The following is a 22,414-nucleotide window of genomic DNA, read 5'->3' as shown; positions in this document are numbered from 1 at the left end:
ATCCTATTCAGGCCATCAGCTCTCAAGCACATGTGTCCCTCATCATCCAAAGGGATTCCATTCCTGGAACCCCGGTTGAAATTCACAGATAATGACATCTGTGGGTCTGGGCAGCTATTACCCTCCAAGGGTGGCAGGAAGCCTCCTTGGGCCTCAGAAGGCCTTATAAAGGCCTAAAACGTCACTTCTGGTTTTCCCCTTAAAACCATACATTTATAATGTATAATCAATTATACCCAACGCCACCACTATTACGTACTATAATATTGTTCTTTGTTCCACTTTTCCCCCCAAGTTTCCGTCCTGCAGTGAGCTGGGCATGTATTGGCTCAGCCTTAGATGCTGAGAACAATTTTTACCCATCTCTTTCTGGAGCACAGCGAAAGAAGAATTACACTCCATTTCCAACTGTCAATCAGGAACGACCTTGAAGTAAAGAATAACAGAAGGGTAATAGAGCCATAAGCGTGATTGTGTTGTGGGTGTAGCTTATAGTGTAGTGGTTAGACTGTTGGACTAAGGCTAAGGAGGCCTGCATTCAAATTCCCACACTACCATAAAGCTCACTAGGTGACTTTGGGCCAGTTACTGTCAATGTCTCTTGGTCTAAACCACCTCCAAGGGTTTTTGTAAAGAGAAAATGGAGGAGGGATGACTCCTTGGAAGCATAGACAGAACATAATAAGCTTGCTCCCCCCAGTGGCGGACCTGGGGCGGGGGTGAGGGGGCAAAAGCCCCAAGCTCTGCGCTTACTGCCACCTCTGCCTGCAGCACTAGCCCACCTGCCCATTGGAGCTACGCCACTGTGTCAGTGCATGCACTTCTAACGAAGTGTAGCACTCTCATGAGGGCTGAAACACAATGGCTAGTGGGAGTCGTGTTCTACCAGTGGTTCCCAAATTGTGGGTCTGTGGCCCTCCAGTGGGTCATGACCCAATTTTTGGGTGGGTGGCAAAACTGACGAGGCAGATTAGGCTACGTGCATCAAGGGTTAAACTACCTGCTCCTGGAGGAGGGAGCACTGCTGCCCAGTCACCATTATAACCACAGAGGTTTGAGTGGCTTATAAAGTGAAATTATTTTTAGGTCAGTCCCAATGCTAAAAGGTTTGGGAACTACTGTGATCCAGCCTAATAAGTGGAGTTATTAGGAGTTATCTGGAGTTACTGCCCTCCAGATGCAAGCGAGGGCACCAGGATGAGGTCTCTTGCTATCTGTTGTGCTCCCTGGGGCATTTGGTGGGCCGCTGTGAGATACAGGAAGCTGGACTAGATGGGCCTATGGCCTGATCCAGTGGGGCTGTTCTTATGTTCTTAAACTACAATTCCCAGGAAGCCCTGCAGGTCTCTTGTTATCTGGTGTGCTCCCTGGGGCATTTGGTGGGCCGTTGTGAGATACAGGAAGCTGGACTAGATGGGCCTTTGGCCTGACCCAGTGGGGCTGATCTTATGTTACTTGTGGTCATCACAAAGGCATATTGCTGGTCAGAACATGGTCCTCAGTATATTTTCCCTAATCTTTGCTTAACTATCACATATTGCAGTGGTTCCCAAACTTTTCAGAGGCCCAAGAGGCTGCTGCCTGATTTATAAATGCCAAGGGGTGTGGCTATAATGGTGATTGGACACCAGTGCCTTCCCCCCCAAGTAGCAGCTTGTTTAACCCTTGATGCACATAGCCTAATCTGCCCTGTCAGTTTTGCGAATCATCAAAAATTGGGTCATGACCCACTGGTTGGTCTTGGACCCATAATTTGAGAAGCTCTGGCTTAATGCATGGCTGTGTCAATTGGATTTTCCTTGAGCAGCACTATATGGGGGAAGAACCAGGAGCCATTTTCAGAAAATAATGACATTGATTTCAAATCTACAGTGCTGTAGTCCAAAATATGAAAGAAATCCATCCATAATCTAATGCAGGGGTGTCCAAAGTTTTTGGCAGGAGGGCCACATCATCTCTCTGATACTATGTTGGGGGGCCGGGGGCAAAAAGAATTAATTTGCATTTAAATTTGAATAAATTTACATAAATGAATATATTAAAGATGAACTTATATGAATGAATGAAGGTCTTGAAATAGCTCAAGGTCTATAAAAGGCCTTGCACAAAGCAAGGCTGGCCTTTCCTTTGCTGCTGCTACTGCATCACAGACATGAAACAACAAGCAGTGGAGGGAGCCCTCATCCCATAGCCCACATGAGAGGTCGAACAGTTGCCCTCACGCTGAGAGCAGTTGTGTCAAGCCAGTGTGGGCTCCAACAAATCTCCAGAGGTCCAGAGGCTCATTGGAGACTGGGGGCTCTCTGAGGGCTGCATTGAGAGGCCTCGAGGGCCGCAAGTGGCCCCAGGGCCGGGGTTTGGACACCCCTGATCTAATGTATACCTTAAAACTGCTAAATCAAGAGTATCTTGTGTTCTTTCTCTGTTTGCATTCTAGATGGCAAAAATAAAACCAATCTGCCTTGGGGGCTGTTTTAGCGCACACCGGATTCTAGCACCATCTTTTTGGCAAAGACTGAGAGCAGACACAATGCCAGCATAATACTGTAGCTTGTCCTGCAATTATCCCTCCTGAAGTGCCCTGAAAGGAGCAAGAAAGAAATGAGGTCAACCAATGCAGGCGCTCCAACCTCTTGGTGCTAACAAAATAGAGAATGACAGAGCCGGAGAGCCGCTTGAGGTGACCGAAGGCTACTTGCAAGGCCTGTCGAACCTGTGCTTAGCCTTGTAGAATTATTCATTACAAAAGGGGACTTGGCCTCTTTTCTACGGAAAAGTACATGTGGGGTGCAAGCACTCTGTGCCTGGAAGGATGGATCATGCAGCCAAACTGTGCCAAGCCAACAAAAAAAAGATGGCTTGGGGAGAAAATTATCGCAACATGAAATTAAATGATCAGAGACATGCACCTCGTGACTTCCTTCCTCACTGCAAGCCAACGGCATAGCTTGAGGGAGTGCAAAGCAGACTGGCAAACACTGAATGCCATACCCCCCTCCTGGCCTAGGCACCCCCCAGAACTCCTCATATGGCAAAACCAGCAATAGAGCTGGCATAACTTTGAGGAGTCCCATAGAGGACCAAAGAGTGGTAGAGTAGGTAAGTAAAAATGTTGTTACTTCTCCAGGCCAGCCTCATTCCCAGTTGGCCTGGAAGCAAGATGCAGCGAGGCTGCATTCACTGTGCTGTGCAGGCCGGTCAGGGATAGGTTGGACTGTTAGATCACTTCATCCAAGAAAGGAGACAGCAGTTCACAAGGCTTAGGTGACCGTTTCCCAAACTGTGTGCCATGGCATCCAAGGGCATGCTGCAAACTCACAGGGGGGAACCAGGGGATGTCCCTGCAGCCTCTTCTTACTGGCTCTCCTGGGTGCCACCATCTTGAATTGTGTGAGATGGCAGCACCTGGGAAATCCGGGCAGGGTGGATTCTGGGACAGGGCGCTGTGACCCTAGGCTAAAATAAATTGTTCAGCCTTTAAGCTGCAACAAGACTCTTTGCAGCTGTTGATAGGGTAGTGCTGTAAACACAGAATTTTATGGAAATGAGCAATGTTGCAATTTATTTTATTTCAAATGCTTCGGAAAAATCACCCACCCCTTACGAGGGCCCACTGCTCGCATTCTGAGAACAGCGTGACTCCGTGGAGCCTCGTTATGGCATCATCACATTCTGTACCAAAGCGCTTTGAAACTGCATCCCTGTTGCTCCTCAACAGAAAAAAGCCAGAGACGTGAGACGAAACCTCCCCTGCAGACAGTGGCATAGCTAGAGGGGGTGCAAAGCACTACGTTTTGCAGGAAGCCTCACTGCAGCATACAAGGGGCCCCTCCTCCCCTCCTTCAGAGCCATTTCATGCAGGGGGAGCAAAATGAAGGCATGTACCTGGCTCCAAAGGGGGGGGAGGGGCCCCTTGCACACTGCGGTGAGGCTCCCTGCAAAACTTAGTGCTTTGCACCCCCTCTAGCTATGCGACTGCTTGCAGAAACTCCTTTGAAAGGCATGGGCTGTGCTGTGATAGGGACAAAATCTTAGGGGAAGCTTGGTGTGGAGGGGGGAGGTTGGCTCCTGAGTTCCCAGCTTTCCCACAAGAACGTACCAGAGAGCTATGCAGCCCCTAGATCTGCTACGTCTTTAGCTCAAGAGAGTAATTGTTGGGCTCATGTTTCCTACAATCCAATTACCCGAGTTGAGCCCATTATGACCGAGTAGGAAAGTCTGCAAAGCAGGCTGGTTTTTACTTAATAAATCTGTATGGCCAGAGCCTGCAGCAGAAAGGAAGGTCTGAATTCAATTGAGTTTTATCTATTTGAAAGGTAGAACCTGGGATGTAGTGACAGTTCAGCATTATGAGTACAGTTTTGCAACAGAAAAACAGAGAACTTTTAGCTTTCTCTCCACCGGGCACCGTTTCCTTGAAGGCCACAGCTAATGCCAAGAATACTGCACCAACACCCAAGCAAAAATCCTTATTTTGTGAATTGGTCAGTAAAGGTACCACACTAATGGATAATCTCTGGATTCAGCCTGGGTTGATGCTGTTCATTCAGGATTGTTTGTAGGGAGGGATTCTTTTTCCCCAAGAGTGATTATGCAGCCTTGAGGGGCTTTCCATTGCCAGAAAACATTGTTTCCTCGACGACTGTGCCAAGAGGTCAACAAGAAGTGACCAACAAATATGGTTTGCGTCAAAGATGACAATCAAAAAGACAAGAGCAAAATGCAAGGGGGAGAGAGAGTGAGAGAGAGCACTGAAATAAAGCAGAATAATTCAACACATCCCTTCCTAGAGGAATTATTTTCTCCAAGGGAAGAAAATTCAGAGTTGAAACAACTTGGTCACAACTGCTTGCAATCTGACAGCTTCCCTGGAACACAGAAGGAAGCCCACTGCCCACATTTCCTTAAAGACTTTCCTAAGGCAAAATTCTTTTCAGATCATTCTGTAGGCAGTGGACCCTCCCCACCCCCTCTATAATTAAACCCCCAAATATTTTTCTAACCATCTCAACAGGGTAATCTTAAGGTTGAAATCCTACACCACCTGTCCTGGGCGTTAGATCCACTGAATAAAATGGGATTTACTCCCGAGTAGACACGCCTAGACGAAATAACACCATGCAAGGAGGCTTTGTACTCTAAATAGCACTGTCTAAACAACATACTTGGTTCACACTTTGAGCCTTCCCACTACTGGCAGACCAGTTCTCATAAGAGGGAAGATGTTAGTTTGCCCACAGGCACCGAGTAAGTCCAATATCCCACTAGGCAGCTAATGGAGATTTAATAGGACAGTTATGTAAGAATGACCAATTGCAGACATGCTTAATTCAGGCATCAGGTATTACAAAAACAACAAAGTAGATTGGAAGCGTCCAAATCCCATATGCTTCGCTTTTTAATGCTATCATTCATGCAAATGACCACATTTTTTTTTAATTTTTGCTTTCATAAATGGATGCTACAATGTTTATGGCATACTGTCTAATATCCTCCCGTTTCCAACCTGCAAGGCACAGCTTGATCTCAGTGCCGTAGCTAGAGGGGGTGCAAAGCACTAAGGTTTGCAGGGAGCCTTACTGGGGCGTGCAAGTGGCCCCTCCCCTTCAGAGCCATTCTGGGTGAGTCGGGGCGGGGGGAGCAAAACAGAGGTGAATGCAGAATGCCCTCCCTGTGGAGGTTTAGGGCCCAATCATGTCCAATTTTCCAGCACTGGTGCAGCCATAGTGCAGCCCCAAGGTAAGGGAACAAATATTCCCATACCTTGAGGAGGCCTCTGTGACTGTTGCCCCACCACAACATGCAGTGCATGCCCCATTGGCACGTCTGCACCAGCACTGGAAAATTGTATAGGATTGGGCCCTTAGTTGGTCCCCACCTACACTCCTTCAGAAGATATAAAAAGAAGGGTTTTTCCATTCAGTTTTGAAGGGGCAAGATTTCAAGAGCAGCAGTAGGATTTTTTAGCTGCACTCTTTCAGTTGTGGTGTCCTGTTTTGTGTTATGCTGTCTCTTTAAATTAGTTTGTTCTTTGTGTTTTTTTTTAATCTCATTGTAAGCCACCTTGCATCGCCTCCATAGTCAGGAAAGACAGGCTAGAAATGTCTTAAAATAAAGCCAAACAAAACTCTGTCCATACAAACGGGGGGGACAGAGTCTGCTCTTGGGAGAGTCTGCTGGCCACCAAACTGCCTGCACTTCTTCCACATAATCTTGTCCTGATTCTTGCACCAAATTGTTCACTTACAGATTGAAATCTAACAAACTCACATCTTCCTTGGACACCTGCAACCATTTAAACCTCTTAAAATTGAGTCTGAAGACTGGGAAAAGATGGAAAGGCACATAGGCTTGCTGCTGTAGCCTATAAGTGGGCTGTAAGTGTGTCTGATGGTCCCTCCGTGGGCCATAAGTGTGTCTGATGTCTTTATGCTTAATTCTGACATTGCATTTTATTCGCTGCTCTGGGAGTATTTCGTAAAGGAGCAGAACACACAATTTTGAAATAATTAAATAAAGGGGACACATGCAAAGCCCCCCTGGAAAAGGCAGGTCTTTTTCTTGAGGTCTGATCATCTTGTTTCTGTTTCTGCTGCTCTGATAATATTTACACAATCAAACCAGCATATCTACCCCAGAGTTGAAACCCATTAAGGCTGCAATCCTATCCATGCTTTCCTGAGAGTAAAGCCCATTTAACATAATATGACTTACTTTTAAGTAGACACGGATAGGATTGTGCCCCAAGTCTCATTAAAAGAGCAGAAGCAAGACAAGCAAGACCGCAAGATCACAGAGAGCAAAACAACAAAAAATTCACCCATGAAGATTACAGAGTCTGCGACGGTCCTGCAAATCACTGTTAGGCACAGCACCTTCTGAGACAGAAAGCATGACATCTTGGAAAGGACGGCATCTAAAGGCTGAGCAAGGTGGATGGCAAGACCACACAGCAAGAAATGAATGACACAAGGAAGAAGTGAACTGGAAGGGGAAGGTAACTAGGAAAGGCTATCTAAGTTTTGATGGTGTAGAAGCAACCCTAAGCAGACGCTCGTTATTGCTCAACCAAAGAAGTAAACTTGACCAGTAAGCTCTCAGAAGGCCTTGCCCCATTTGCTGTTAGAGCTAAGATATTGGGTGGGTCTGGCTCAGTGGCATAGCTAGAGGGGGTGCAAAGCACTAAGTTTTGCAGGCTAATTGCGGCCCCTCCCCTTCAGAGCCATTCCAGGTGGGGGGAGCAAAATGGAGGCAAATGTGAGCCCGTGGGCCAGGGCTGAGTGGGGGATGGAGCCAGGATCTGGCCCTTGTGCCCGATCCTAACCCCACTCCCGGGCAATTCGGTGCAGCACCAAGCTGCTCGGATCTGCGCCACCTCTTCAGACGGCGCAGATCTGAGTAGATACATTAGGGCTGCTGCCATGTTACCTGGTGTAAGGGGAATGAATTCCCCTTGCTCCAGACTGAACCACAGGCAGCCCCAACCCTGCATTGGATACAGGGCAAGCCAGCTGGCCTCCCCTTTCCAGCCCAGGTTAGGATTGAGTTGTCTAATTCAGTCATCATTCAGTGCTTGGTTTTCCACCAAAGAACCTCGGTCTCTTCCCCTTCTTCCCACTCTGTGTTGGAAGCCACATTCTGAAGCCACATTCACATCACAAAGCAGATGTCTCAAAACCATCGAGCAGCACCAGACAATTTAATTTTGCGCTTTGTTTGGAACTTATCCATCACATATAGCCTCTCACTTCTACACTGTCAGACCTTCAGCCTCTTGTGCCAAATTTCTATGTCTCCTTCCATTAGGCTTCTCAACCAGTAGTCATGGAGCCAACGACTTATGAGAAGGCCCTGAGCTATAGTTTTAAAATCTGGACTGCCATAAGAAAAGCATGGAAGACACTTACCACTGATATCACATTTGCTGCTGGAATGGGCAAATTTTCTACTTCTTGGTCCTCACCGGTCATGGCTAAGAGATTGAGGGACGGCTCATACACAGGTCTGGAGAATGTGGATTTAAGGATGATGGCAGGGTGCAGTTTGCTCAGTTTTGCATGGGAAGAGAAGGGAGAATTGTGCCCATAATCCTTCTGATCACTGGTGTCCAAACTCTTCTCAACACTTGGCACGTGATGATAGATGAAAATTGGCTTCCCATTCATTCTCTGATGAATTGCCAAGAAGTGGTCACTGTCAACTGAAAAGCATCCTGTTTACATAAAAAAAAGGGGAAATACCAATTAATTTGAAAGAATGGAAACTTTTGTGGGTCTCTTTTTGTTAGTATTTAAATCTGTTTTGGATCTATTGTAAAAATCTAAAAGAGAACAAAGCAAGTCTTGGTAATTCTGAGGTACTATACAGAGAAACTAATTTGAATGTGTTACTTTATTTTCTCAGTGTGTATAAAAAGCTACATACATATATATACAGTGTGTATAAAAAGCTGTGGTCTACAGGTAGACCACAGCTGTGATACAAGGACATCTGCAAGAGGGATCTAAAGGCCTTAGGAGTGGACCTCAACAGGTGGGAAATCCTGGCCTCTGAGCGGCCCGCTTGGAGGCAGGCTGTGCAGCATGGCCTTTCCCAGTTTGAAGAGACACTTGGCCAACAGTCTGAGGCTAAGAGGCAAAGAAGGAAGGCCCATAGCCAGGGAGACAGACCAGGGACACTTGCTCCCAGTGTGGAAGGAATTGTCACTCCCGAATCGGCCTTTTCAGCCACACTAGATGCTGTGCCAGAACCACCATCCAGAGCGCGATACCATAGTCTTCCAAGACTGAAGGTTGCCAACAACCCATAAAAAGCTGCACTAGATCAAACCAAAACCCTGTCTAGTCCAGCAGTCCATTTCTCCCAATGGTCAGCGGACTCTTGGAAGCCCACAAAGCAGGTGAGAAAAGCACACCCCTGCTAACTGGGCAAAGGGACCCCTTTTAAAGTGGCCTCTTCTTGAGGGAGTAACACTGTCCCTTTGCAACCCAGTGGCTGTTGCTGGTGTCTCTTCTGCATCTTTTTGAGACTGTGAGCCCCAAAGGGAACCATTTATTGATTTACTTTGCTATGTAAACCACTTTGTGAACTACTCTTGTTGAAAAGACGTATATAAATACTCCTACGGCCCAATCCTATGTGGGCCTTCTGGTGCGCAAGGCCCCTTATGGCAACATGAAAGCCAGGTGGCCATTGTGCTCTTCCAGACTGCTGTCACAAAACAGGGGAAGGGGGTGGATCATGGTGACAGTGACCTGCTCCTGGATCTTAACCCCTCTTCCTCAGGCCAGCTCACCAGTGGCGTCACTAGGGTTTGGGTCACCCAGTGCGGAAGCACAGCACGCCACCCCCATGATGGTGGAGCAGATCTCTGCCATATCCTAACCCCTCTCCCAGGCCTGCCGGCTTTAAGTGGGGCTGCTAGGACTTGTGCTTGCTCAGACTTATGCCCCGCTATGCCAGCGCAGTTTAGGATTTGGCAGCCCGGCATGGTCCTCTTCAGAACCAAACAAAAGCTTCAAATTATATCCGCAGCTGCCCTCAAAACTGCTCAGAAGAACAGCTTCAACAAGGCCTCTATCCCCAATTAAACATATGAAAGCATGGAAGGTATCTACTCAAAGGATGCATTAAATAATACTAAGTGGCCAAGCAAAACTAAAAATATCTGGAGCCAGCATTCCTTGCATTTGTAACATCTGCTTAACAAATGCATCTCAAATGACAGTGAGAGTGCCTGCTAGGCTGAAGCAGCAACCCAACCCTAGGCTCACTTTCCTGGGAGTAAGCCCCATGGAACACAGTTGGACTTGCTACAGGGCAGTTGTGCACAGGACTGTGCTGCCAGCTTCATTGGGGCAGGAAATATAAAGCATTTGTGACACAGCACAATCCTGTGCCTATCTACTCAGAAGTAAGTCCCACCGAGTTCAATAGAGCTTACTCCTAGGTAAGCGTGCATAAGATTGCAGCCTCAGCGTTCGTTCATTTGTATGAATGACAGTCAACATGACCGCAAGCCTTTAGGATCAAAATCCGCTGGATTGCCAGCAAAGTTGCTACTTGGTTTTACACAGTTAAAAAAAAAAAGAGAGAAGCATTTTAAGATATAAATAATAGAATGAGATATTGCTAGAGATATAGTTTCAAGTAAACACATTACCGACTGTGACTACAAACCCAATCAATAAATAATAGACAAATCCATAAACACAGCAGTATCTGAGGGCATTTCGAACAAAAAAAATTGGTTAGCCCCAGTGGCGTAGCTAGAGGGGGTACTAAGCACTAAGTTTTGCAGGGATCCTCACCAAAGCCCCTCCGCCTCCCCTTTGGAGCCATTCCAGGCAGTGGGAGCAAAATGGAGGTGTTCACCTCCGTTTTGCTCTGACCACCTGGAATGGCTCCAAAGGGGAGAGGGGTCGCTTGCATGCTGAGGTTCGGCTTCCTGCAAAACTTAGTGCTTTGCACCCCCTCTAGCTATGCCACTGGTTAGCCCAAATCTCCACTTTTGACTATACAACTGCACAGGCCATTTCATGTTCAAGCTTTGACTAAAGTGGAAATTTGATATTGGGGATAATTGGATTTCTGTGGGTCTACCCATGTGAATTAAGGGTTGATGGATTGATCCCTAATGCATTCATTGTACTGACTCAGAATATTGATTTATTAATGATGTGCAGAGCTTGGATATTTTCCAGAAATTGCCAAAGCAATAAAGCAAAGAATGGCCTTTCAGAAACGGCCTTACAGTGTTGTTATCTTTTTTGTATTCTCTCTGCAAGTTCATTGAAAGTCATTTCACTTCACAAAGGAAGTCTTTCTGAATCTGATCCACTTGCATCGACGGCAGTGTGTACATGAAAAAAAGGCACACGGAGCTGGGTATTTTTGAGGCCTGACTTCTGTACTGAACACACTCATTTTTGTACAGAAGTTCCATTTCTGCTTGTTGCTCTTGAGACAGATGGTGTCCCTCTTGTCTTGTGAGCTGATCTTAAAGACGGAATTTTCCTGACCTGTCCAGCAGTGACATGCAATGAGGTCCAAACCTAGGGAGTCAATACACACTTACTCTTCATTCCCCCTTAAGCTCAGTCTCTGAAACACACTCCTCTTCCCCAAAAATAAATAAAGTTCAATCTCTTGAAACACACTGTGCCTCTCCCTCCCCGACAAAAACTAGTACTTTCCTCCCTTATCAGTGATACGGTCTAGCCCCATGTCAATACACTATATTGGTGAAATTACTAAAGGACACTGATGGCCATCGCTATGCTCCCCATTTTGCAGGTAATGACTTGCTTGATGTTACACTCAGAATCTTTGGCACAGGTGGGACTTGAATTCAGTAAATTCAAAGCACTGCCCATTGGATTGCAAATGCTCTCATGTGTGGATTGTATATAAGGTACGGATCATCTGATTGCTTTACATGTGCCTCGAGCCAGATTTCAAGGTGCCAGAAATCTTCCCAGCGTTGGCATAGAGGAGGCAACGTGAAATATGGCTATTTTTAAAAAGAATTAATGTCCAGGCACACAGTGAAGAAATAATGCAAGCGCTTCACCACATTCTCCAAAGTGAGCACCAACTTATTCAACCCCTATATTACCACATATAGCTCAGCCTCTTCTGGGGGGGGGGGGGTCCTACGAGCATAACTATGTCAAGATCATTTTTCCCCAGTTAACATGTTCTGAAACCAAAGAATAACTTTGCAATATGTTTGCTGAGCTTTCATAAAGGAAAAAAAAAATAATGATCTCCATCCTCCTAGCACTAATATGTCCTAATAATGTTCCAGCCACCACAGGACGAGACAGGGTGGCACAGAGATGCGCACCTGAGTTCAGCCTCTGGTGCACCAGCACCAGGTAAGTTTGTGCCAGCCTACATCGGCCTGCGAAGGAGTCCAAGGAGGGTAAGGGAAGGGAGGTCTGGGGACATTCCGGGGTGGGGGAAGGTGGGTGGTCCATGGGCAGACTGGGCCCAGGGGGGGTGGAGCCAAGATCTGACACTTAGGCCGGATCCTAACCCCTCTCTCAGGTGGCCCAGACTAGTGCCTGGCTGCTCGGATCTGCGTCACCTAAAAACCAAGTAGCTCCATTCTTACCACTGTCACATTACCTGGTTGGCAACCTTCAGTCTCGAAAGACTATGGTACAAGCCTACAGCACCCGGTATTCCTAGGCAGTCTCCCATCCAAGTACTAACCAGGCCTGACCCTGCTTAGCTTCCGAGATCATGGTATAAGCCTACAGCACCCGGTATTCCCAGGCGGTCTCCCATCCAAGTACTAACCAGGCCTGACCCTGCTTAGCTTCCAAGATCATACAAGATTGGGCATGTCCAAAGCTGGTCAGTTGGCCCCACCTAGGGTAAGGGAAATCAATTCTGGCTGCACCGCAACCAGCCCCAACTTTGTACTGGATATAGTGCAGGCCGGCCGGGCGGCTTGTTCCAGTGCAGGATAGGATTGGGCTGTAAATTAATGACAGGATGCAGATCAAAACAACTATGCTCTTAATGAATATATATATTTTTTTCATATGCGCAGTGTACTTTCATAGTAGATAATAAAGCCATGTGTCCTTTCCTTGGTAAAATATTTCTACATTGAGAATTAGATTGCCATTCAAAGTACTTGGATTACATGGAGCTGTCCCCCTCCATGGTGACAATCTCTTCTTTCCAGACAATGCATGCCATTATTTTCTGCTTAGTTTTAAAGCAATCCTTCTGGGATTATGGAATTTGGGGGACAGCATATGTGTTTTTCCTCCTCCTGCGTTTAAACTTCAAAGGTCATCAATGGACAGCATCACCAGCATGTCTTTCAAAAGGCATGAGAAAAAAAAATTGAATGCATTTTGCAAATGTATCCATTTTGCTCCCACCACCTGGAATGACTCTGAAGGGGAGGAGCCTCTTGCACGCTGCGGTGAGGCTCCCTGCAAAACATAGTGCTTTGCACCCCCTTTAGCTATACCACTGAATACCCGCAATGGATGATATTCCCTGGCTGCAATCCAGAGTTAGCTGTTTTACGCCCATTGATTTCAGTGCCTTTAAATGTGCTTCAAAAGCTGAGGTTTTGGCATGGCACGTAATCTATTAACGGAGCTTTATTTCCAATTTGTCTTAGATATTGCCAGTACGATAAATGTCACTTAAAAAGGCCACCCTCCTCACCCAGGAGATCTGATAAGTGCATGCAGGATCACAGCTGGACAGCCCAGTCCTATCTCTCACCAGCCCATATCATGCAGTGCTATCAGTGAAGTGTGCACCACATGCTTTGATGAGGGTGTGGGTGACCACATGGCCCAAGGAGAGCTAAGCAAAAAAATTTTTTAATTTACCTCTCCATAGGTAGCCTAGTTGCCAGTGGGTCTCTTTGGACCTATAACAGCCACTTAGTTGGTGTAAGTCCATGGAGCTCAGGGGGCCTGTTAGGCCAGGAAAAGGGGTTGGATCCTGGCATTTACTGCTGCTGCAGGGATCTTCTCCCTCCCCAAACCACCCCTGGTTCAGCCTGATCTGTGTTCCATTCTTCCCCTGAACCACCCCTCCATCTTACCTGCTCTATAGAGCATCAGAGAGCCACTAGTGCATGCGCTGAGCCTCCACCCATTTGTACAGTGTTTGGGCAGCCAGAATGGGGCTTATGGCAGCAGATTTCAAGAGCCAGTGCCCTGGGCCCTCAACCAGTGGTGTCACTAGGGTTTGCATCACCCTGTAGAGGAGGCCAGTGTGTCACCCCTATGATGGAGCTCCACCCATGCTGTGGGCACAGCAAAGCCCTGGGCAGTGGGCATTGTGATGTATGATTGCCCCGCCCTGCTGGTTTTTTTAGGCTATAACTTTTGAAAGAATAGAGATATTTCAGCACAGTTTGTTTCATTGTATTCTGCATGAAAGTACACATCAATTGATATATAACATGATAGTATTATTCTAAAATACCAAGATTTTAAAATTTTTGGTCAATAGCAGTGTCACTCCCCCTCTTGCATGTCACCCGGTGTGGCCCGTACCCCCTGCACCCCCTTTGAGATGCCACTGCCCTCAACAGGATTAGACTGTAAGGTTTGTATCTAAAATCTGTTGATGAACTTCCTGATATTTCTTCCTGTGCTAAATGTGGCATGTAATGATCTGTGAATCTCTCCCATACAACAAAAAACAGAACTTTGTTCTGGTAAACAGCATCTAGTCACAGGCTACAAACCTCTGAAAACAATTAATGTGACAGCACATTAGCAGTATGTTGGATGTGCATGTGGTGACACGGCATTGAAAAGTCTCTGTTGGGCCATGAAGTCTGGATGGATGCCATACTGGAAAGCCAAGTTGTCTCAATTCCAGTTCACAGAGAGGGTATCCTTCAAGATCCGTAGCCACACTATGTGCAGTGCTTTCTCAGGCTACAGATGGGGTTAGCACAGGTAACTTCAATCTACAGTTTACAATTGTAGACCATAATTACATTAATCTCACAATGCTATTGGCCAGAAGACTCATTCTTTTTGTGTTGAATGAGAGAGATTAAAAAAAAAAAAATACATACACAATTGTAATTGTAAGACACAATATAGGACACTCATCCAAAGTAAGTGTGCATTTGGATTTTGTGCCTTGTTCTCACTGAATTGGTAAACTTGCATTTCGCCTGTACCACCAAACTATGGGGGGGGGGGGCCCTTTCATGAATGTACATTACTCCATACATAAAAGTTATCTCACTAAAAGTAGATGTGAGCAAAAGGGATTCTAGCCCAGACTTTTCCCAGACACACTAGTTTTCTATATACAGAGGTCCTTTCTATTCTTACAGAGGAGCATTAAATCTCACCTTATATAAAGCCACCTTATGTATTGTTGCACATATTTTTTGCTTTTATTTATTCATCACTATTCAGTATAATTAGATGGCAGAATTGACTTGATAACATATGGTTATATATTTTTCAGCCAAATCCTATTCTCCTCCCCCCCCACCACTGATGCAGTGGTGCCAAAATGGCTACTATGGCAACCTGCAGGGGGGGGCAGTTCTGGAGGTCTCCTCCGGGTAAGTGAACCATCACTCATCTAGGTGAAAGCCTCCGCAACATGGAGGGTCTACTCAGACCTGTGATAGCAAAATTGCTGGTGCCTGTCCAGGTGGACCTACGCTGTGGGATTGGGTCCAGGAAAGGATTTGGAGGCTGCAACTGCCACCAAACCCACCCACTTCCTGGACTTAATCTGCCCATCCCCCTTCCCCATTTTAACCCCATTCTCCCACCTGTACAGCCTCCCCTTCCCCTTGCCTCCATCAGCTGGAAAAACCTTCCAGAGCACACAGGAAGGCTTCAGCTTTCCCACTGGCGTTCCAGCAGTGCACGAGTTTGCTTACTTCTGGACAGCCTTTTACAGCTGGCACTGGCTGCTTTATGGCAGTCAGCACCAATGGAACACATGTTCCACTGCCACTCAGCCCCCTCAAGTTTGGGCCATTTGTCTTTGATCTATCAAGCCCTAACTAGATTTTGCCTTGCATACCATGAAACCACCTTCTCCCTTATAGTCCATCATGACTTTTACAATCAGCAAAAAGCACTCTTTGGACTACAGTGATCTGCACACCAAGACTGTGAGTGAGCAGGGATTGGAATCTGCTTCTTCACCCTCCTGGTCCACCACACTAACTACAACATCATACAGGCTCTCAACATACAGTATAATTTTATACATGTTTATGAAGAAGTTAAGTCCCAGTAGGTCAAGTGAAGTTTGTTCCCAGGTAAGGATTGCATTTTTAACCAATTTTGCCCAACCTACAGATGCACACATTTGGTCCCTGTTGCATGACCCACTGGGTGACTGCGAGATCTCCCCATTAAGTATCTATTTTTTTCCCCATGGCTTCTAAGAAATATGAGTTATTAGGTTTTTTTTTCCCACTGGTCTATTACTATATTGATCAGTGATAACATAAACTTAGTCATATGCTAACTGTACAGATTTGTATATGTAATTATCTTACAGCTTTTGAATACATCATAATATAAGGTATGCAATTAATTTTGAAGGATTTAAAAGGCAAACAACCCATAGGAATTCAGGCGCACAGAGTGATTTGGGTTCAGGACCTTAAGAATGTTTAACCCAGATCTGAGCTGTCATTCAACATGAGGCATTTCAACTGCCTTCATTTAACCCCTGCTAATTGGGTAAGAGGCACTTTTTCAAGTGGGTGCTCCTTTTTTTAGCAGGGGGAGAGTAACTGGCCCACCTCACCCCAGCACTGTCTGTTCTAGTGGCTGTCTGCTGGTATTCCTTGGCATCTTTTTAGATTGTGAGCCCTTTTGGGACAGGGAGCCATTTAGTTATTTGATTTTTCTCTGTAAACCACTTTGTAAACTTTCAGTTGAAAGCGGTATATAAATACTGTTAACAACAACAACAACAACAACAACAACTGTTCATGCTGACAGTGTCCATTATTCAATATGTCAAATTCATGCAATTAAGATAAGAACATAAGAACAGCCCCACTGGATCAGGCTATAGGCCCATCTAGTCCAGCTTCCTGTATCTCACAGCAGCTCACCAAATGTCCCAGGGAGCACACCAGATAACAAGAGACCTCATCCTGGTGCCCTCCCCTGCATCTGGCATTCTGACATAGCCCATTTCTAAAATCAGGAGGTTGCACATACACATCATGGCTTGTAACCTGTAATGGATTTTTCCTCCAGAAACTTGTCCAATCCCCTTTTAAAGGCATCCAGGCCAGATGCTGTTACCGCATCATGTGGCAAGGAGTTCCACAGACCAACCACACGCTGAGTAAAGAAATATTTTCTTTTGTCTGTCCTAACCCGCCCAACACTCAATTTTAGTGGATGTCCCCTGGTTCTGGTGTTATGTGAGAGTGTAAAGAACATCTCTCTATCCACTCTGTCCATCCCCTGCATAATTTTGTGTGTCTCAATCATGTCCCCCCTCAGGCGTCTCTTTTCTAGGCTGAAGAGGCCCAAACGCCATAGCCTTTCCTCATAAGGAAGGTGCCCCAGCCCAGTAATCATCTTAGTCACTCTTTTTTGCACCTTTTCCATTTCCATTATGTCCTTTTTGAGATGTGGCGACCAGAACTGGACACAATACTCCAGGTGTGGCCTTACCATAGATTTGTATAACGGCATTGTACAAGATACTAAGGTGTTGAAAAGGGCTGGCAGGGTTGGGAAGGGGTTCCATGCCAGAGATAACTGTATGGCATGGAACACTATAAAAGCGCAGAGAGAATGATCCTATGCAGGTCTACTCAGTAGTAAATTCCATTGTATACAGCGGGGCTTAACTCCCATGAAAGTGGGCATAAGATTGCACCCTTAAGCATCTGGGCAATATGTACCAAGGAAATGTGCAATGAAGTTATGCACAGGTGGGATGGGTGAGGAAGCCCCCATTCCAAACCCATGTGAGCCTGTGATGGGCGAAATCTTACAGAATCTCCAACAGCCAGCATTTCCTTAACAAGCAAGGCTTGTGTTTAATCATCTGTCCATCCCACTACCAAATTGCAGCCATCCATGATCTCGAGGGCAAACTGGGAGAGAAACTCAAAATCTAGGCAAGTCCCTCTCAAGAGACCACATCTATCGCCACTGAAGAATCAACAGCATCCTTTCCTAAAACCACAGCCAGGATTGTGTAGTGGTTTGGGAGTTGGACTTAGACCTGGAAGAGCCAGGTTCAAATCCCCGGTTCAGCCATGAAGCTTCCTAGGTGACCTTGGGCCAGTCACTCTCTCTCTCAGCCTCGCCTACCTCGCAGGGTTGTTGTGAAGACAAAAGGAGAGAGGAACCAACCATGTGCACTACTCTGAGCACATCGGAAGAAAGGCAGTCTCAAAACGTGAGAAAAATAAAACAAGCTCTCTTAACTACGAAACGCACTTGATGACCGTTCTAGCAAATGAATTGAAAGGAGATTCCTCAGCGGAAGGAGAAGACGGACTCTGGTGGGGTCCTGGTTCCCTGCGAGCGCAGGAAGACCAGCAAACCAGAGCTGGCTGAACTGAAAAGCTGGAGGGGGGGAGGGGAGATGGAGGGATGCGATGCTCCATTTCCCCGTTTTCTGAGAGCTGCGAAGGTTTTGCTAGGTAAGCAGCGAGGGGATTGACGATCCCAGTTCCAAGGCTGCTGCACCAGAGGGGCGGCTGGATGCCACCTTTCGAAAAGGCGATCTCCACAGCCCAGCACACACACACACACACACACACACACACACCGCGAAATGCAGCTTCCATCACGCCTGCCCAGTGCTAAGCTGGGCGATGTCCACCAGCAAAGAGTCCCCCCATCACCAGGCAGGCGGTCGCTGTCCCCGGTGCTGAAGCCTGGAAGGCGGTCGCTGTCCCCGGTGCTGAAACCAAGAGCAGCGGTCCGGCAGCCAAGCCACAGAAGCGGGCTGACCCTCGCCCCACCGCAGCTGCCCTTCCTGCTCGGGTCCAGCGGGCGATCCTCGCCCCCAGGCAGCCCGAGCCGGTCTCTTCCTCGGTCGCGGGGGGGGGGGGCACAGAGAGACTCCCACCCAGCCACCCACCTCGCAGCCCTCGCGGCGACCCAGGCGCTGGCCAATGCCCGCTGACCTGCAGCCTGGAGGTGAAGCCAGAGGCACAGGACCGGGAGGCCGCCCGCTGCCCGCCACATGGTGCTGTCCTGCTGCCTCCGCCGCGGCGAGAGCGTCGATCCTGCTGCTCCCGGGCAGTTCGGCTTCCCATCAGCTTCGCCTCCTTGCTGGGGAATGAGCATGCTTGAGAGAAGCGCGCATGAGCAGCAGCGGCCGGGAAGCGCCTGCCCTCTCCTGCCGGTGGAACGGGCGCTTGCAGGCAGGGGGCGAAAAGGGGCTGGGGACGGGTGGGAGGCGAGGGGGTGGGGGGCACGGTCTGGAAAGGGGGGCAGAGCAGCAATAGGAGCGAGATCTCAGGGCTGATCTGCCCAGCGGCATAGCTAGAGGGGGTGCAAAGCACTAAGTTTTGCAGGGAGCCTCACTGCAGCATGCAAGGGGCCCTTCCCCCTCCCCTTGGGAGTCATTCCAGGTGTGGGGCAGCAAAACGGAGGCGAATGCCAGAAGACCCAGTGAAGAGGTGAACACCTCCGCCCACCTGAAATGGCTCCAAAGGGGAGGGGGAAGGGCCCCTTACAGACTGCAGTGAGGCTCCCTGCAAAACTTAGTGCTTTGCACCCCCTCTAGCTATGCCACCGCTCTCGACACAACTCCCCTTCCCACCTATGAGCACAGAGAGGTTCATTTTGCACCACCTCTTTTTGCCCCAAGCACTTTCCTTGCAGAAAGAATCTGTGCCGTTGGTCAGTGGAACTCCTCGCCACAGGATGTGGGGATGGCGCCTGGCCCGGCTGCCTTTAAAAGGGAATTGGACAGATTTCTAGAAGGAAAGTCTGAAGTCACAGGCTGTGATGGGTATGTGCAACCCCCTGGTTTTAGAAGTAGGCACCTCAAAAGCCGGATGCAAGGAAATGGTGACAAGATGCAGGTATCTTGTGGTCCTGTGTGCTCCCTGAGGCCTGTGGTGGGTCACTGTGAGATACTGAAGCTGGACTTTGATGGACCCTGGCCTGATGCAGCAGGGTTTCTCTTATGTTCTTAATCTTGAGCTGTGGCCCAATTCTGTCTGTGCCTAACCAGTCCAGCTCTCCACACCAGCCCCAGATTGCCTACTGGCCACACTCCCAGTCCCTGTCTAGAACCACCTCTCAGTTTCTCATTTTACCAAAACATTTATATGCCAGCTTTCTTGCCAAAGGGGATCCACCTTGTCTAACAATCCAAAGGAGAAAGAAAGCAGATCATAAAAACACAGTAATACAATTGGGACACTGGAAAGGAAACTAAAGTCAAGATTTAATTCACAGCTAAAAACTCCCAGCAATTAGCATTGAACGACAACCAATCACCAGCATCTTCCAAAAGTGGAACAGAAAAGTCAAATTTTAACACAAATTCTGAAAGAGCGTCCTGTTTATCCAAGTGGCAGGCAGTGGCAGTGACTAGAGGGGGTGAAAAGCACTTAAGTTTTGCAGGGAGCCTCGCTGTGGCATTCTCCCCTTCTGAGCCATTCCCCCCTCCCCTTCTGAGCCATTCCTGGCAGTGGGAACAAAATGGAGGCATTCGCCTTCTGGGAACATTCCATTTTGCTCCCCTGCCCAAAATGGCAACACACGAAGAAAGAAAAGTATAAATGAATCACGCACAAGGAGAGCGAACAAGGATAGCACACTTCATGGATAGCATGCTGTGTTGGTGTTTCCATGGCACTGGGGGTCTTACTGGGAAGGGCTCTGCTAGCGTTGCTTTGGCTGGGCATTTGGCCCTTGTTGCACTGGTGTTGGTGCACCATTGGTGTGACAACAAACTTCTGAATAGCTGGTGCTGGAGACAAACTGGGGAAGGCCATTGCCTTCATACTTTGCTTGAGAGCCTTTCAGAAGCATCTGGTTACCCACCACTGGAAAAAGAACGCTAGTCAAAATGGACTGTTCCAAAGGGATCTAGCAATGTTCTTATTCTTTAAAAATAAAAATAAAAAGCTAGACTCTGCAGCCTTAACAGATGCTATCTGATACTGATCCCTGAATTCATAAGTCTTCCAGAAAACAAAGAGAAGTACATTTCATGAAAGCTGCTTATGTGCAGCTTTACTGGTTGTAGTAAGGTCTGGGTCCAGCAAGTGGCAGTAAAAGGTTAATGCCATCATGAGAGCCAAAGAAAGTCAAAGTCAGAATAAGCTGGCCTGGACAGACGGGAGTCAGAAATGAACTAAGTACCATGACTCTCTGATCTTCTTCAAGAGTCAACAACGTGCTCAGGGTTAGCACTAGGAAATCGATGGCCAACCATAAGAACATAAGAACAGCCCCACTGGATCAGGCCATAGGCCCATCTAGTCCAGCTTCCTGTATCTCACAGCAGCCCACCAAATGCCCCAGAGAGCACACCAGATAACAAGAGACCTCATCCTGGTGCCCTCCCTTGCATCTGGCATTCTGACATAACCCATTTCTAAAATCAGGAGGTTGTGCATACACATCATGGCTTGTACCCCGTAATGGATTTTTCCTCCAGAAACTTGTCCAATCCCCTTTTAAAGGTGTCCAGGCTAGTTGCCATCACCACATCCTGTGGCAAAGAGTTCCACAGACCAACCACACGCTGAGTAAAGAAATATTTTCTTCTGTCTGTTCTAACTCTCCCAACACTCAATTTTAGTGGATGTCCCCTGGTTCTGGTGTTATGCGAGAGGGTAAAGAGCATCTCTCTATCACTCTGTCCATCCCCTGCATAATTTTGTATGTCTCAATCATGTCCCTAGGCTGAAGAGGCCCAAACGCCATAGCCTTTCCTCATAAGGAAGATGCCCCAGCCCCGTAATCATCTTAGTCGCTCTCTTTTGCATCTTTTCCATTTCCACTATGTCTTTTTTGAGATGCGGCGCCCAGAACTGGACACAATACTCCAGGTGTGGCCTTACCATCGATTTGTACAATGGCATTATAATAGCCGTTTTGTTCTCAATACCTTTCCTAATGATCCCAAGCATAGAATCATGCTGTGCATGGGAATCATGCACATGGGAATCATGCAGCACATGGGAATCATGGGAATCATCCCATGATCATAGATCATAGAATCATAGAAACCATGTTGAGATTTGATCTTGAACTTGAGATCGACATACAGATGAAATTACATTTAAGGGGTTGGACAAAAGAATGTGCCTTGAGGAATGACGGCCCCATTGTAGACTGTGCAGGATCATTTGTGATGCAAGTAAAAAAAAAGAAAAAAAAAAGAGCTTTACGTAGCCACAGGAAGGCAGGACAAGAGCAGGAAAGGAAAGAACAGGAAAGAACAGGAAAGTTGCCACAACATTATTTCAGAAGTAGTTGATGTGTAGGAAACTGTGGCATGAGAAACAAGGGGAGTCCCATTTATTTTCTGGGTGAGTAGCAGAAATAAGAGCAATCCAGCCCTTCCCATGTGAAAATACTGTGATGTGCAGGAATAAGGATAACTCTAAGAACATAAGAACAGCCCCACTGGAGCAGGCCAAGGGCTCATCTAGTCCAGCTTCCTGTATCTCACAGTGGCCCACTAAATGCCTGACAAGACAACAGACACAACCTGTGGCCTGGTGTCCACCCCTGCCTCTGGCAATCAGAGGCAACTTGCTTCTAAAACCAAGACCTTGCACATACCTACTATGACTTGTAACCCATAATGAACTCCAGAAATTTGTCCAATCCCCTCTTAAAGGCATCCAGGCAAGATGCCATCACTACTTCCTGTGGCAAAGAGTTCCACAAACTAATTACACACTGGGTAAAGGGTCTTG

At 47.2% G+C, this 22,414-nt stretch overlaps 1 protein-coding gene across 1 annotated transcript in view; it reads right to left on the bottom strand.

Annotated features, from left to right (window-relative positions):
* Nucleotides 1-18,812, bottom strand: part of PTPRR (protein tyrosine phosphatase receptor type R) — a 116,672-nt gene extending 97,860 nt beyond the window's left edge. The window contains exons 1-2 of the mRNA XM_066634510.1: nucleotides 18,365-18,812; nucleotides 7,908-8,212 (exon numbers count right to left, since the gene is read on the bottom strand). Of these exons, the coding sequence (XP_066490607.1) occupies nucleotides 7,908-8,212; nucleotides 18,365-18,812 (753 nt within the window). The remainder of the gene's footprint in view (nucleotides 1-7,907; nucleotides 8,213-18,364) is intronic.
* Nucleotides 18,813-22,414: the final 3,602 nt, after the last annotated feature.

Source organism: Tiliqua scincoides, chromosome 7, assembly GCF_035046505.1.
Source record: "Tiliqua scincoides isolate rTilSci1 chromosome 7, rTilSci1.hap2, whole genome shotgun sequence".
Lineage (NCBI taxonomy): Eukaryota > Metazoa > Chordata > Lepidosauria > Squamata > Scincidae > Tiliqua > Tiliqua scincoides.
Note: the sequence above shows the minus strand (reverse complement) of the source record. Positions and strands in the feature narration are given on the sequence as shown.